Genomic DNA, 16,418 nt, shown 5'->3' on the forward strand with positions numbered 1-16,418 from the left:
CTTGTTGTCCACCAGGATAAATGACGACTGCCAAACTGTGCCCAAGTGCAGAGTCGACCACCCCTGTGGCACAACTTGCAACTGACTGTAAAATGCTTGATTTCAATGGCTGCTTCATTATCTGAGCCCTCTGGATCTTCCCTTCCACAACCACTTTCTCTGAACTGTGCAGATGGGAGTTATCCTTACATCAAATTCTCCACTCACAAAATTTTCCCGGTAACCTACTGCACCCACACCCTCCACCCAAAAGTTTCCATCCCCTCTGTCCTGTCACCTCCTACCTATTATTGTCTCCCACCCTCTTTGTGTGCCATCCCTTGCCAACACATCTGCCCCATCCTTTCCCTTCCCTTCTTCAGTCTCCACCCAACACCCCTCCCCACAGCCTCCCGACACTGCACTTGTTGACAGTGTAGGTGCTGTGCACTCTGCCACACAGTGCTATTCTCTTCCTACACCCATAGTCTGCTATCGGTCCCTGTTCCCCCCGCCATTCAGACTGCTGCTTCCATTCTGTATGACAGCTGCATTCCAGTCTGAGCTGCTGGAGGTGCAATTGTGTGTGTGTGTGTGTGTGTGTGTGTGTGTGTGTGTGTGTGTGGGTGGGTGGGTGGGGGGGGGGGGGGCTTGCTTGTGTTAATGAATTCGTGTATGTGTCCTTTTCTGATGAAAGTTTTGGTCAAAAGCTAATGTGTAAGTGTCTTTTCATTGTGCCTGTCTGTAACTCAACATGTCTCTTTACAGTGAGCAGAAATCTATCATTTCCTTACGCAGTTTTGGAGATTGGCATGTTCAAAGAGAGAGGCAGACAAGATTGTTTTATGGTTTTGTAATTGGTATAGATACAGATGATGCTTGCTTTAATTTTATTTTTTTAAGTTGAAATTTTATAACTAGTTGTACTAATTTTCCACTCTTACAATTGATGTACAGATATTCAGCCCTGAAGAATTGTTACCAGCTAGTGATTCAGTAAAGAAAACAGATGAAGAGGAAGCACTTTTAATGGAGCACATAGAAGATATACAAAAAGAGAAGGCATTATTGACATCAACACTCCCAAGTCTAACAAGGACCACCTCTGATGATGATATGCTTTCGACAGATCTTGATGATGGTGGTAGCCTGGATGATATGTCAGTGAGAGCTGATGATGATGGTAAGTTTCATTGGCTATCTGAACAGAGTAGTTACAACTTACTTAAATAAAAGATGTGAATAATAAATAAGCCACAAACATTTTACAGACTTACCACATATCCTTTTGTTGTAGAAGCAGTCATATTTTTCCATGCAGTGCAGTGATAAGCTGTGGTGTCTTTTCCTTGTTTCAAAAGTAAAACCATTTCAAAATTTAATACTTAAAATGCTATGTGTCTATGTTGTTTACCTCTTTGGTATTAAATTTGAGTCAAATTTTATGAAATAGCAGCAGATTGATTAACACTTTTACAAACGAAAGTGTCAACATTTCACAGCCAATAAGATCAAAAGTAATCTTGACTAATAAAATCGCAGAGCAAGTGAAACATTTTTAAATGTCTAGGATGCAGGATCACACATGAATGCAGCCATGATGTGGACCAAAAATTAAATTAATTTCCTTTAATATGTGGCAGGAGTGTAAAAAATTTACAGCGTAAAGCTAGGAAAGGAAAATAGCTCAAATTTTACAAAATTGTAGCAGTACCACTCCTTCCCCATGGAAATGAAGCATGCTTGACAATGAAACACCAATAAAGTAGAATATGGTCCCAATAAATGAAGTACTTAAGAATAGTGGAAGGAAGTACTAGAGAAGATCATAAAAGAAATGAAGATATAAAGAAAGATTTAGGAATATGTAACCTAAATGAAAAAAAGTGGAAGGACTGTAGAGACCGCACGGTTGGAGAAAGATTTCTGCTAAAGGTTCTCAGTTATAAATGCAATGGAAGAAGAAATGTAGGAAGGGCAAACAAGAGCTGGAGTAGTGTAACAGGCAGTTTACCTAATACATGAAGAGAAGAAGAAAGGGGAGGGGGAGGAAGAAGAAGAAGTGAAAATATATTGGGTATCGGGTTTGAAGTCTTTTATTTCCTTCCCATAGCAGACAGGGAAGAACTACATACAAGACTGAATAATGTTTAGGAACAAAAGCAGCATGGGATCACTTTCAAGGGAGTCACATTAATACTGAAAGAAAATCAACAATGAAATAGCTGACTTCATGGTATCTGAGACATAAGAAGTGACAGGGTGTAATAAAATCAGAGAACAGGAAGGGCAGACAGCAAATAGACATACATGAGAGCCACAGGGGAAAGGAGGAAACAGTAGTAGAAGAAAAATGAAGCCAAGAAGATAACATAGTGTGACAGAGAAATGTGAAGGATGATGATGATAAAACTGAATGCTGCAAACTTTGGAAAGAGCTGGAACAAATTATTTTAAGAGTTAAAATTGAGGTGCAACCGGCAGTTACTTATGACTTTCCTTCGTAAAGGAAAGTTGTATCTGACTGGTGGCTGCTCCATAGTTTTAATTTCTAATAGTCACTATCTCCCCTGCAGGCAGTGTCTGGATTCACTATTTTAAGAGTGTTGGGACGTGGGAAACTGATATTATTATAACAATAGCTGCCAAAAACCCACACAATAACCAAATGCCAGGGTCTGCAGCTATGCTGTTTGACAGAATTACATCTCTGTCTTTAATGTTGAATGACATAGTGGCATGTGTGTATGATGGGCAGTGATGGCTTGCTGAGGTTGAAAGAATAAGTTTGGAAAACAATGATGTTTTTGTGCATTTTTACCACCCTGTTGGCCCAAGAACATCATTCAAGAAATGTACTAGTGCAAGGTTGAAAAATGTTTTAAGGAAACTTTTAGTGCTTGAACTTACCACAGCAACTGGGAGGTCTTATTCTATATCACAGAAACTGTCTGAAGAAATAAGTGTTCTTAACATTCACCACCAGGTTTAGAAACAGTTGCATCTCGAAGGATGTTGATTGAAAATATTTATTTTAAGTATGTCAAAATAATATAAATGTTAATTTCAGTGATGTTTCCACTTTTTGTATATAATTCAGTACCTTACTTCAATAATAATTGATTATATTCTGCCAATATCACACTTAAATAGGCAACAGCCATAAGATCAGTTGTAGAGTAACGTGAATTATTTCCTCATTTTCAAAAATTCATATCTTTGTTCACAATCATATATCATTGTTGAAATTTTTACAGTACGTTGTTATCATATAGCTGCACAAACTGTGCAAAAATCGTATTTTTATATTTAGTGCCACCTAAGATAACTAACCCCTAACGTTACAAAAAATGAAAATTTTCATATTTCAAAAATTCATAAAAAATTAAGGAAACATTTGTAATTATTCTTTCTCTACATGAGGCTAGTAGTGTATGATATCTAACCATAGGAAAAAAATAGACTCTCATAAATCACTCCTTGTTTGTTATTTTTGGGCCTAAAAAGTGGATTTTTGAAAATTTGGATACCAAATTTTGGAGGTAATTTTGACTGGTTGTTTTTGAATTTAGGGTATTTTGTGTAATAGACAGTGTTCTAGAGGACACTTTTCTGAAAACAATCATGTCAATTGCAATGTTTTAACTTAACCCAGTGCAGAGATATTCAAGTTTTCGGCAATGTCTCCAGACTGAAAAATAGTTGCGCGCCTACAAATAAAAATGGCCGCCATCCAGTAAAGGTGCAAGACAAATTATTTTAAAAAACTGTTTTGAACTTTTCAAATGTAGGGCAATCACATATAAAAAATTAAAATATTTAAAAATGGTCAAGCAACCATCGCTGGACCACTACATATGGATTGACCCATATTAGTTCATGATCAATGCCAACTTCAGGCTTTTCATCCAGTGTAAAAAGTTTCTGTAACCACAGATCAGGTGCTATATGTCATGCTATTCCCTCTGATGAAGTAAATTATATCCATGAAGAAAGTGGAATAGGATGTGTGAAGCCACTGCATATGGACAATATCTTGATGTCTTTGATAACATATGGTTTGGGGTCTAATATTGTGATATTAGGCATACTCTTTGCCTTATGTCACTCCTCCTTCTGTGAGTCATTTCATTATAGGCTGTGAAAGTAGGTGTTTCGATTCCAGATTGCAGAATGTTCAAAGATAACCAGATTATGATTGAACTTCACAGTGCCCTTAATTGCAATAAAGGTAAGAATGATTCTTTAGAAGAGCAAAGCAGAATGGTTGCAGATCCTTGCGTCTGTATCTCAGGATGGTGACTGTTCCTCTCTTCATGACTCTCTTCTCTGCAGGAAAATTAGTAATTTTAAGGCTAATTGAAGAATGTGTTAAATATTGTGTGGACTGATATGCTAAAGTGATTGCTAGAGATTAATGGAAAGTGGTTTAGTTTAAGACTGTGGTATGATATCTATCCTGGCAACTGATAATGTAAAAATAATTATCGGTAAGAAAGTGCCAGCAGAGTAGTATACTATGAGTGAAGCAGTGATGGTGTTGTCCTCCTCAGCTTTGATCATTCACATGTGGATAGACTTACATTACTGAACTATAAGCCTTGATGAGATAGGGAAAATACATAGACAATTGGGAAGTTAGTTATGTATTCAACAGAGCCAAAATCTGTTATTTACTCAAGAAATTATTATTATTTTGAGCGGAGTATGTGGAAGGGGTGCAGAATTGTTGCATGTTAAAAGGAAGAAAAGAGTGGAAAGAGTTTTTTAACTACTTTTTTTCCAAACAGTACCTTTGTACACCCTTTGAAGAATCAAGAAGATGCTTAAAATTATATCATGATTGGTCAAAAATATTATAATTAGATACTTAAACAACAGAAAATCCAGGATGGAATGATGACATGTATTGTCATAATTAGATACTGCATTATAATGCAGAAAGATATGCAAATACCAATTCTGTCAGTTAGCCAGTGTTGTTTAAACTTAAGTTCAGAATCAATTATATAGAACGGTGAATGCTGTACAAGGAAGGAAGAGGGAATAATAACTAAAGAAATACTGAAGCATATGATTCAAAACATACAAGATTATACGATTCAAAACATACAAGATTATATGATTTAAAACATACAAGATCAGCAGTGCAACGTTGAGGGGGGGGGGGGGGGGTTCAGAAACAAAAGCTGAATAGTTTACAGAGGTGCTCCAAAACTAAACTGTTACAGTAAAGACAGACACTGCAGGTTAACTATACTTATTAAGATATGAGAATTGCAGATACTGGACCACTTTGACTGGAATGAACATCTCATGCACATGCCAGTAAATCGTAAGAAGCCAGCATTATTATAGTACTGATAAGCCAGCAGTAGTAGATGATATCCTCACAGTTACTAAAATTGATGGTGATGATAATGCTCTGATGATTCCCTTCTGGCCATTAAATGAATTTTTGATGGTTGAATGGACTTTTGCCAAAGAAATTTCTGTGTTGTTTTTGAGGATTGTAAGATATTGGCACGAAAGTGGAAAATAAGACACAGGAAAAGAAACCAATTCATCATCCCGATCACCTGTCATGATTAAGACCGCTAACAGTACAGAATATTTGTAGTTAATTTCAGCTGAAGTGCCATTTGCTACCAATTTAATTAGTAATATTGGTTTATATGTATAAGAGGCATTCAAAAAGAAATGAGCCGGTGGCATAATTACAGAAACCAGTACCTGTATGTTAGAAGTATTGACCCTGGCTGAGACACTTGTCCCACTGTGACACAAGGCAGTGAATGGCTGTCTCATAAAATTCTCGGGGCTGCAATGTTAACCAGTTCTGCACATACAGCTGGATGTACAGCTGACCACCCTGCACCAAGTGACGAAATCAAAATGACCAGGCAATCTCACCTGTGGGGTCATTCTGCTCCATGACAATGCAAAGTCACACACGGCCAACACAGTCGTGGCACTATTGCAGAAATTCAAATAGGAGGTTCTCGGACACCCTCCATACAGTACGGACCTCTCTCCTGTGATTACGCCATTTTTGGTCCCCTTAAAAAGACTCTGAGGAGCAAACAATTCACCTCAGACGACGACATCCAGCTGTACGTGTGAAACTGATTAACATCGCAGTCCGGGGAATTTTATGAGACAGCCATTGACCGCCGTGAGTCACAGTGGGACAAGTGTCTCAACAGACAGGGCCAGTACTTCTAACATACAGGTAGTAGTTTCTGTAATTACGCCTCTGGTTCATTTCTTTTTGAATGCCCCCTTATATATGCATCCATAGTTCCAAGGGACAAAGCCCATGTGGTGCTTGGAGTACTTCCACTAAGCTGGAGATAAAAATGAAAGGCAGTGACATTGTTTTAGTGGTCTGTTGCTAATGGTGAGAGGTTGGATTTTTGGTGAAATGTATTAGCATTTTGAAGGCTTCAACCACAATAGTTGCTAGCTGGCCACTGTGACCGAGTGGTTCTAGGCACTTCAGTCTGGAATTGCACGACTGCTATGGTCGCAGGTTTGAATCCTGCTTCGCGCATGGATGTGTGTTATGTCCTTAGGTTAGTTAGGTTTAAGTAGTTCTAGGGGACTGATGACCTCAGATGTTAAGTCCCATATTTCTCAGAGCCATTTGAACCATTTGAACACTAGTTGCTTCCTTCTGCAAAGAACTTGGTGTGATGCATTTTAACGTATTTGACAATAGTAAATTAGTTTTCTGCTTACCAAAAGGATAAAACAGTTTCATGGTAGCAAATACAATGAAGAGCCAAAGAAACTGGTATAGGCAAGTGTGTTCACATACAGAGATATGTAAACAGGCAAAATAAGGTGCTGTGGTAGGCAACACATATATTGAGACAAGTGTCTGGCACAGTTGTTACATTGGTTACTGCTGCTAAACTGGCAGGTTATCAAGATTAAAGTCAGTTCGAACATGGTATTATAGTCAGCACAAAAGTGATGGGACACAGCATCTCCGAGATAGCAATGAAGTGAGGATTTTCCATACGACCATTTCACAAGTGTACTGTGAATATCGGGGATCTGGTAAAACATCATATCTCCGACATTGTTGCGGCTGGAAAAAGACCCTGTAAGAATGGGACCAACGACAACTGAAGAGAATTGTTCAATGTAATAGAAGTGCAAACCCTCTGCAAATTGCTGCAGATTTCAAAGCTGAGCCATCAACAAGTGTCGGCGCGTGAACCATTCAATGAAACATCATTGATATGGGCATACTGAGCCAAAGGCCCACTCTGGTACCCTTGATGACTGCACAACCCAAAGCTTTACTACTCGCCTGGGCCTGTCGACACCGACATTGGACTGTTCATGATTGGAAACATGCCTGCTTGGGCAAGTCTCATTTCAAATTGTGTCAAGCGGATGGACACGTACGAGTGTGGAGACAACTTCACGAATCCGTGGACCCTGCATGTCAACATGGGACTGTTCAAGTTGGTGAAGGCTCTGTAATGGTGTGGGTCATGTGCAGTTGAAGTGATATGGAACTCCAATATGTGTAATTATGACTCTTGACAGGTGACACATACATAAGCATCCTGTCTGATCACCTGCATCCATTCTTGTCCATTGTGCATGCTGAGGAACTTGGGCTATTCCGGCAGGGCAATGCGACACCCCACATGTATAGAATTGCTACAGAGTGGCTCCAGGAACCCTCTTCTGAATTTAAACTTTTCTGCTGGTTACCAAACTCTCCAGACGTGAACATTATTGAGCGTATCTGGGATGCCTTGCAACATGCTGTTCAGAAGAGATCTCTACCTCGTCGTACTCTTACAGACTTGTGGACAGCCCTGCAGGATTCATGGTTTCAGTTCCCTCCAGCACTACTTCAGACAACAGTGGAGTCCATGCCATGTTGTGTTGCGGCACTTCTGCGTGCTCTTGGGGCCCTACATAATGTTAGGCAGTTGTACCAGTTTCTTTTGCTTTTCAGTGTAGATGGCTACAAAGGGTTCATAGTAGAAGAGATTAATTGCACCTAAAACACACTCTTTATTGGTTGTCTTTTTTTGTCATGCTCTGTCCATTGTCTCTCTGACATCGTAACTTAATTTTGAAGTAGTTTGTGACTGTATGCAGGAATCCTGCTCAATATCTTGACCCATACAAAACTGGCAGCCAAGCCAATTGACGTGTTTAAAAAAAATAATTTTAACAGTAAAAAAGGTAGTTTGCTAGCTTGGAAGTGGAACATAGGCTGTGGTAGTAATGTCTTTGAAACACTGATTACGGACATCTGCAAAATTTCTGAAATATATGATGTAAGAAAAACCCTCTATCGAGTAAATACATAAAAAAGTAATCCATTTAGTCATATCGGTTGCGTGATAGTGTGATCTAATAAAAAATAAATATCCTTTAAAATTTGGATTTTATTTCTTAAATTCCTCTGAGTGCCAGTAAGATATAAATCTGATTTACATAATTTGCAGTTTACTCTCAGTAGTTTCATAATTTTAAAGGAAAACATGTATAATTTTTTTTTCATGTATTTAAATTTTAGCTACAAAGCCACATTGTTGTTGTTGTTCTTGTAATTCTCGTCTGAGGACTGCTTTGATGCAGCACTCCACACTAGTCTATCCAGAGCAAGCCTCTTTGTCTCTGAATAGCTACTGCAAGCTACAGCCATTTGAACTGGCTTATTACCCCCATGAACCATGGACCTTGCCGTTTGGTGGGGAGGTTTGCGTGCCTCAGCGATACAGATGGCCGTACCGTAGGTGCAACCACAGCAGAGGGGTATCTGTTGAGAGGCCAGACAAACGTGTGGTTCCTGAAGAGGGGGAGCAGCCTTTTCAGTAGTTGCAGAGGCAACAGTCTGGATGATTGACTGATCTGGCCTTGCAACACTAACCAAAACGGCCTTGCTGTGCTGGTACTGCGAACGGCTGAAAGCAAGGGGAAACTACAGCCATAATTTTTCCCGAGGGCATGCAGCTTTAGTGTATGGTTAAATGATGATGGCATCCTCTTGGGTAAAATATTCTGGAGGTAAAATAGTCCCCCCATTCGGATCTCCGGGCGGGGACTACTCAAAAGGACGTCGTTACCAGGAGAAAGAAAACTGGCGTTCTACGGATCGGAGTGTGGAATGTCAGATCCCTTAATTGTGCAGGTAGGTAGGAAAATTTAAAAAGGGAAATGGATAGGTTGAAGTTAGATATAGTGGGAATTAGTGAAGTTCGGTGGCAGGAGGAACAAGACTTTTGGTCAGGTGAATACAGGGTTATAAATACAAAATAAAATAGGGGTAATGCAGGAGTAGGTTTAGCTCTGCAGATGATGAAGAAATTGATGAAATGTATGATGAGATAAAAGAAATTATTCAGGTAGTCAAGGGAGACGAAAATTTAATAGTCATGGGTGACTGGAATTCGAGAGTAGGAAAAGGGAGAGAAGGAAACGTGGTGGGTGAATATGGATTGGGGGAGACAAATAAAAGAGGAAGCCGTCTGGTAGAATTTTGCACAGAGCATAACTTAATCATAGCTAACACTTGGTTCAAGAATCATAAAAGAAGGTTGTATATGTGGAATAATCCTGGAGATACTAGAAGGTATCAGATAGATTATATAATGGTAAGACAGATTTAGGAACCAGGTTTTAAATTGTAAGACATTTCCAGGGGCAGATGTGGACTCTGACCACAATCTATTGGTTATGAACTGTAGATTAAAACTGAAGAAACTGCAAAAAGGTGGGAATTTAAGGAGATGGGACCTGGATAAACTGACTAAACCAGAGGTTGTACAGAGTCTCAGGGAGAGCATAAGGGAACAACTGACAGGAATGGAGGAAAGAAATACAGTAGAAGAAGAATGCGTAGCTCTGAGGGATGAAGTAGTGAAGGCAGCAGAGGATCAAGTAGGTAAAAAGACGAGGGCTAGTAGAAATCCTTGGGTAACAGAAGAAATACTGAATTTAATTGATGAAAGGAGAAAATATAAAAACGCAGTAAATGAAGCAGGTAAAAGGGAATACAAACGACTCAAAAATGAGATCGACAGGAAGTGCAAAATGGCTAAGCAGGGATGGCTAGGGGACAAATGTAAGGATGTAGAGGCTTATCTCACTAGGGGTAAGATAGATACTGCCTAGAGGAAAATTAAAGAGACCTTTGGAGAAAAGAGAGCCACTTATATGAATATCAAGAGCTCAGATGGAAACCCAGTTTTAAGCAAAGAAGGAAAAGCAGAAAGGTGGAAGGAGTATATAGATGGTCTATACAGGGGCGATGTACTTGAGGACAATATTACGGAAATGGAAGAGGATGTAGAAGAAGATGAAATGGGATATACGATACTGCGTGAAGAGTTTGACAGAGCACTGAAAGACCCGAGTCGAAACAAGGCCCCGGGAGTAGACAACATTCCATTGGAACTACTGACGGTCTTGGGAGAGCCAGTCCTGACAAAACTCTACCATCTGGTGAGCAAGATGTACGAGACAGGCGAAATACCCTCAAACTTCAAGAAGAATATAATAATTCCAATCCGAAAGAAAGCAGGTGTTGACAGATGTGAAAATTACCGAACTATCGGTTTAATAAGTCACAGCTGCAGAAAACTAACGCAAATTCTTTACAGACAAATGGAAAAACTGGTAGATGCCGACCTCGACGAAGGTCAGTTTGGATTCCGCAGAAATGTTGGAACACATGAGGCAATACTGACCGTATGACTTATCTTAGAAAATAGATTAAGGAAAGGCAAACCTACATTTCTAGCATTTGTAGACTTAGAGAAAGCTTTTGACATGTTGAGTGGAATACTCTGTTTCAAATTCTAAAGGTGGCAGGTGTAAAATACAGGGAGCGAAAGGCTATTTACCTTTTGTACAGAAACCAGATGGCAGTTATAAGAGTTGAGGGGCATGAAAGGGAAGCAGCAGTTGGGAAGGGAGTGAGACAGGGTTGTAGCCTGTCCCTGATGCTATTCAATCTGTATATTGAGCAAGCAGTGAAGGAAACAAAAGAAAAATTCGGAGTAGGTATTAAAATCCATGGAGAAGAAATAGAAACTTTGAGGTTCACCGATGACGTTGTAATTCTGTCAGAGACAGCAAAGGACTTTGAAGAGCAGTTGAATGGAATGGACAGTGTCTCGAAAGGAGGATATAAGATGAACATCAACAAAAGCAAAACAAGGATAATGGAATGTAGTCGAATTAAGTCGTGTGATGTTAAGGGAATTAGATTAGGAAATGAGACACTTAAAGTAGTAAAGGAGTTTTGCTATTTGGGGAGCAAAATAACTGATGATGGTCGAAGTAGAGAGGATATAAAATGTAGACTGACAATGGCAAGGAAAGTGTTTCTGAAGAAGAGAAATTTGTTAACATCGAGTTTAGATTTAAGCGTCAGGAAGTCGTTTCTCAAAGTATTTGCATGGAGTGTAGCCATGTATGGAAGTGAAACATGGACCATAAATAGTTTGGACAAGAATAGAATAGAAGCTTTCGAAATGTGGTGCTACAGAAGAATGCTGAAGAATAGATGGGTAGATCACATAACTAATGAGGAGGTATTGAATAGAATTGGGGAGAAGAAGAGTTTGTGGCACAACTTGACAACAAGAAGGGAGCGGTTGGTAGGACATGTTCTGAGGCATCAAGGGATCACAAATTTAGCATTGGAGGGCAGCGTGGAGGGTAAAAATCGTAGAGGGAGACCAAGAGATGAATACACTAAGCAGATTCAGAAGGATGTAGGTTGCTGTAAGTACTGGGAGATGAAGGAGCTTGCATAGGATAGAGTAGCATGGGGAGCTGCATCAAACCAGTCTCTGGACTGAAGACAACAACAACAACAACAACAACAACAACAACTGTATTCGTGACTAGATCTTATTCTAAAATATTTACCCACCACAGTTCTCTTCATTACAAAGTAGACTATTCCTTTTTGCCTCAAGATATGTCCTATCAACCGATCTGTTGTGGTAGTCCTGTTGTTCAATGTATTTCTTTTTCCCCATTTCAGTTCATTATATCCTCATTAGCTGTTCAATGTGCCTATCTGATTTTCATCATTGCTCTGTAGCACCACATTTAAAGAGCACCTATTCCCTTCTTCTCTGAAATGTTTTTATTGTTCACCTTCAGAAAAGACTTCTAACACTTCGATTTAAGGATTCATCTTTTTCAGAAACACTATTTATCTGCTGAATGTCGTCATTGTCACCTATTTTCTTGCCCAAATACAAAACTCATTTACTGATTTTAGAGTTTAATTTCTGTATTTAATTCCCATCACCTGATTTAATTTGATTACATTTCATTACCCTTGTTTTACTTTTGCTATTTTCCATACACCATCCATTCCATTCAGCTATTCTTTCAAGTCCCTTACCTTTGCTGCCAAAGGTGGTAAGGGATTTGAAAGCAAATAAAATTTTTATTTCATCTCCCTGAACCTTAATTCTGTATCCTAATTTCTCCTTGGTTTTCTTTATTGTGTGCTCAATGCTCAGATTGTCTCACTCGGTTTCCAACAGTTGCTTCCCCTTTTATGTCCTTGACCTTTACTTGCAGTGTGGTCTCTGTGCAAGTTGTGAATAACCATTCGCTCTCTCTGTTTTATCCTTGCTACCTTCAGAATTTCAAAGAGTGTATTACAGTCAACATTGTAACACGTTTTTTCTAAATCTATACTCGTGCTTTAAAGTGTGTTCGTTTTTTCTTAAAGTATCGTCTAAGGTAAGCCTTAGGACCTGTATTGCCATTCATATTCCTACATATCTCTGGAACCCAAACTGATCTGACCTAAGGTCAGCTTCTACTAGTTTTTTCCATTCTTCTGTAAGTAATTAATGTTAGTATTTTGCAACCCTGACATGTTGAAGTGATAGTTCCGAAATATTCACACGTCAGCACCTGCATTGTTTTTTGGAATTGTAATAATTACAGTCTTCTTGAATTCTGAGGTTATCTCAAGTGTCTCATATATCTTGCACTTTAGGTGGAATAGTGTTCTCATGGCTGGCTGTCCCAAGGATCTCAGTTGTTCTGAAAGAATGTTATCAACTCCATGGGTTTTTATTTACCTAAGTTCTTTCAGTTCTTTGTCAAATTCTTCTCACAGTGCATATCTCCATCTCACCATCGTATATTTCCCTTATTTTTTCTGTTATATTGTCTTATCTTAAAGTTAATTTCCCTTTTTTACCCCTTCCACATATTCCTTCTACCTACCAGCTTTCCGTTCTTTGCTTAATATTGACTTGCCATTTGATATCCATACAGCTGCTTCTCTTCCAAAAGTCTCTTCAATTTTCCTATATGCAACATCCACCTTTCTCCTAGTCGTGCATGCTTCTGTAACCTTGCATATGTGCTCTAGCCATTTCCGCTTAGCCATTCTTGCACTTCTCAGTCACATTTAGAACATGGTATTTTGCATTTGTTGCATTTTTATATTTAAACCTTTTGACAGCTGGAGTCTATATTTCATGCATTATCCAACTGTTTCTATTTGACCTTGTCTTTTTACCTATTTGATCATCTACCCTTTCACCATTTCATCTCTCAAGAGTCATTCGTCTGCTGTGTTTTTTTAATCCCTCTGAAGCTCTCAAAACCTCTGGTTCTTTTAACTGATCCAGGTCCCCCCCCCCCTTCCCCCCCCCCCCCAAAGTGGATGTTTTCCTTCTACTTCTCCTTCTCGTCCTTTTTCTGCTATCATATTCCAATCCTCTACTTTCATCTCCCTTAACTATCTGAGTAGTTTAGTCAGTCTCATCAAACATTCTTTCAATTTACTCATCATCAGCAAAGCTAGTTGGGCTATAAAATTGTACTTCTTTAATGGGTGTGGCTATTGCATATAATGCATTGACTATAATGTTGTTAATTGCTTATCTGCATTCTTTTTTCCTAATTTGTTATTAGACTACTCTTATGTTTGATTTTGTGTTGATAATCCTGTACTGGACTGACCAGAATTCTTCTTCTTCTTCCCTTCACCACATTTCACTTATTCCTGCTGTATCTAACCTCAACCTTTCCATTCCCCATATTGCATGCTGTAAATTTCCTATGTGACTGAGAGATGTTACATTCCACACTCTACCCCATCGAAGGCCGGTTTTGTTTTCCTGATAATGATATCTTCCTGAGTGGTCCGCTCCTGGAAGCCCAAATGGGGGACTATTTTACCTCTGAAATATTTTACCCAAGACGATGCTGTCATAGGTAAACCATGCAGTAGAGCTTCAGGCAATCGGGAAAAGTAATGGCTGTAGTGTCCCCCTTGCTTCAGTGATTCACAGTGCAATCCAGACTCTTACCCATGAAACTACAGAAAGGCTTCATGTCACTCTTCAGGAACCACAGATTTGTCTGGCCTTCCCACAGGTACTGCTCTGTTGTAGTTGCACCAGCACAGTGGATATCTGTATTGTTGGGGCACAGGGGATGCTAAATTCACCTGGATAACACTAGTCTTGGATGCCACTATGTTGTGTACACACCCCGTGTAGAATGTTATGGACATCCATATAGGTACTTTCGTGGTTGTATCAAGTTCTGAGAAGTGGAAGAAGCCATATATTAATAGGTTTTAACTACTACGTACGTCCTAGGAATGTAGACTGCTTCAAATAGTGAGGATCTTCCAAAAAAACATGGCTGTTGGTATAATTTGTTATAACTAAATATGAGATAAAAATTACTGGCAGTTCAAGTCTTCATGGCGTTTACATTTGAACTGAGGTGCAGGTTGGAAGGTGCTATAGTGGTCTTGTGGTTAGAACATTGGGTTGTTAAAAGGAACTATCTGGTGCATTGGTCCATATCCTTCTATATCTAATTTTTTTTTTTACCCTTTGCTTTTTAAAAGAGTCTGAGGCCATATTAGTTTAAGGAAAGTATGTTCGGTAATATTTGATGATGTATACATATAGCGCATTATTGTGGCCAAGATAGACAAGAAGCCCATGCCTACTACAGTAGTACAAGTTTATATGTCAACTGGCTCTGCAGATGATGAAGAAATTAATGAAATGTATTATGAGATAAAAGAAATTATTCAGGCAGTCAAGGGAAACGAAAATTTAATAGTCATGGGTCACTGGAATTTGAGAGTAGGAAAAGGGAGAGAAGGAAACATAGTGGGTGAATATAGATTGGGGGAGAGAAATGAAAGAGGAAGCCGTCTGGTAGAATTTTCCACAGAGCATAATTTAATTATAGCTAACACTTGGTTCAAGAATCATAAAAGAAGGTTGTATATGTGGAATAATCCTGGAGATACTAGTAGGTATCAGATAGATTATATAATGGTAAGACAGATTTAGGAACCAGGTTTTAAATTGTAAGACATTTCCAGGGGCAGATGTGGACTCTGGCCACAATCTATTGGTTATGAACTGTAGATTAAAACTGAAGAAACTGCAAAAAGGTGGGAATTTAAGGAGATGGGACCTGGATAAACTGACTAAACCAGAGGTTGTACAGAGTCTCAGGGAGAGCATAAGGGAACAATTGACAGGAATGGGGGAAAGAAATACAGTAGAAGAAGAATGGGTAGCTTTGAGGGATGAAGTAGTGAAGGCAGCAGAGGATAAAGTAGGTAAAAAGACGAGGGCTAGTAGAAATCCTTGGGTAACAGAAGAAATACTGAATTTAATTGATGAAAGGAGAAAATATAAAAACGCAGTAAATGAAGCAGGCAAAAGGGAATACAAACGACTCAAAAATGAGATCGACAGGAAGTGCAAAATGGCTAAGCAGGGATGGCTAGAGGACAAATGTAAGGATGTAGAGGCTTATCTCACTAGGTGTAAGATAGATACTGCCTAGAGGAAAATTTAAGAGACCTTTGGAGAAAAGAGAGCCACTTGTATGAATATCAAGAGCTCAGATGGAAACCCAGTTCTAAGCAAAGAAGGGAAAGCAGAAAGGTGGAAGGAGTATACAGAGGGTCTATACAAGGGCGATGTACTTGAGGACAATATTACGGAAATGGAAGAGGATGTAGAAGAAGATGAAATGGGAGATATGATACTGCGTGAAGAGTTTGACAGAGCACTGAAAGACCTTAGTCGAAACAAGGCCCCGGGAGTAGACTGCATTCCATTGGAACTACTGACGGCCTTGGGAGAGCCAGTCCTGACAAAACTCTACCATCTGGTGAGCAAGATGTACGAGGCAGGTGAAATACTCTCAGACTTAAAGAAGAATATAATAATTCCAATCCGAAAGAAAGCAGGTGTTGACAGATGAGAAAATTACCGACCTATCAGTTTAATAAGCCACGGCTGCAAAGTACTAACGCGTATTCTTTACAGACGAATGGAAAAACTGGTAGAAGCTGACCTCGGCGAAGATCAGTTTGGATCCGCAGAAATGTTGGATCACGTGAGGCAATACTGACCGTATGACTTATC

General features: G+C 39.2%; 1 protein-coding gene across 1 annotated transcript in view; it reads left to right on the top strand.

The window, feature by feature from the left end:
- The window catches only part of LOC126413328 (unconventional myosin-IXa-like), a 347,425-nt gene that overhangs the window by 314,867 nt on the left and 16,140 nt on the right, over nucleotides 1–16,418 (top strand). Inside the window, exon 30 of the mRNA XM_050083235.1 lies at nucleotides 937–1,162. Within this exon, the coding sequence (XP_049939192.1) occupies nucleotides 937–1,162 (226 nt within the window). The remainder of the gene's footprint in view (nucleotides 1–936; nucleotides 1,163–16,418) is intronic.

This window comes from Schistocerca serialis, chromosome 7 (assembly GCF_023864345.2).
Source record: "Schistocerca serialis cubense isolate TAMUIC-IGC-003099 chromosome 7, iqSchSeri2.2, whole genome shotgun sequence".
NCBI classification, from domain to species: Eukaryota; Metazoa; Arthropoda; class Insecta; order Orthoptera; family Acrididae; genus Schistocerca; species Schistocerca serialis.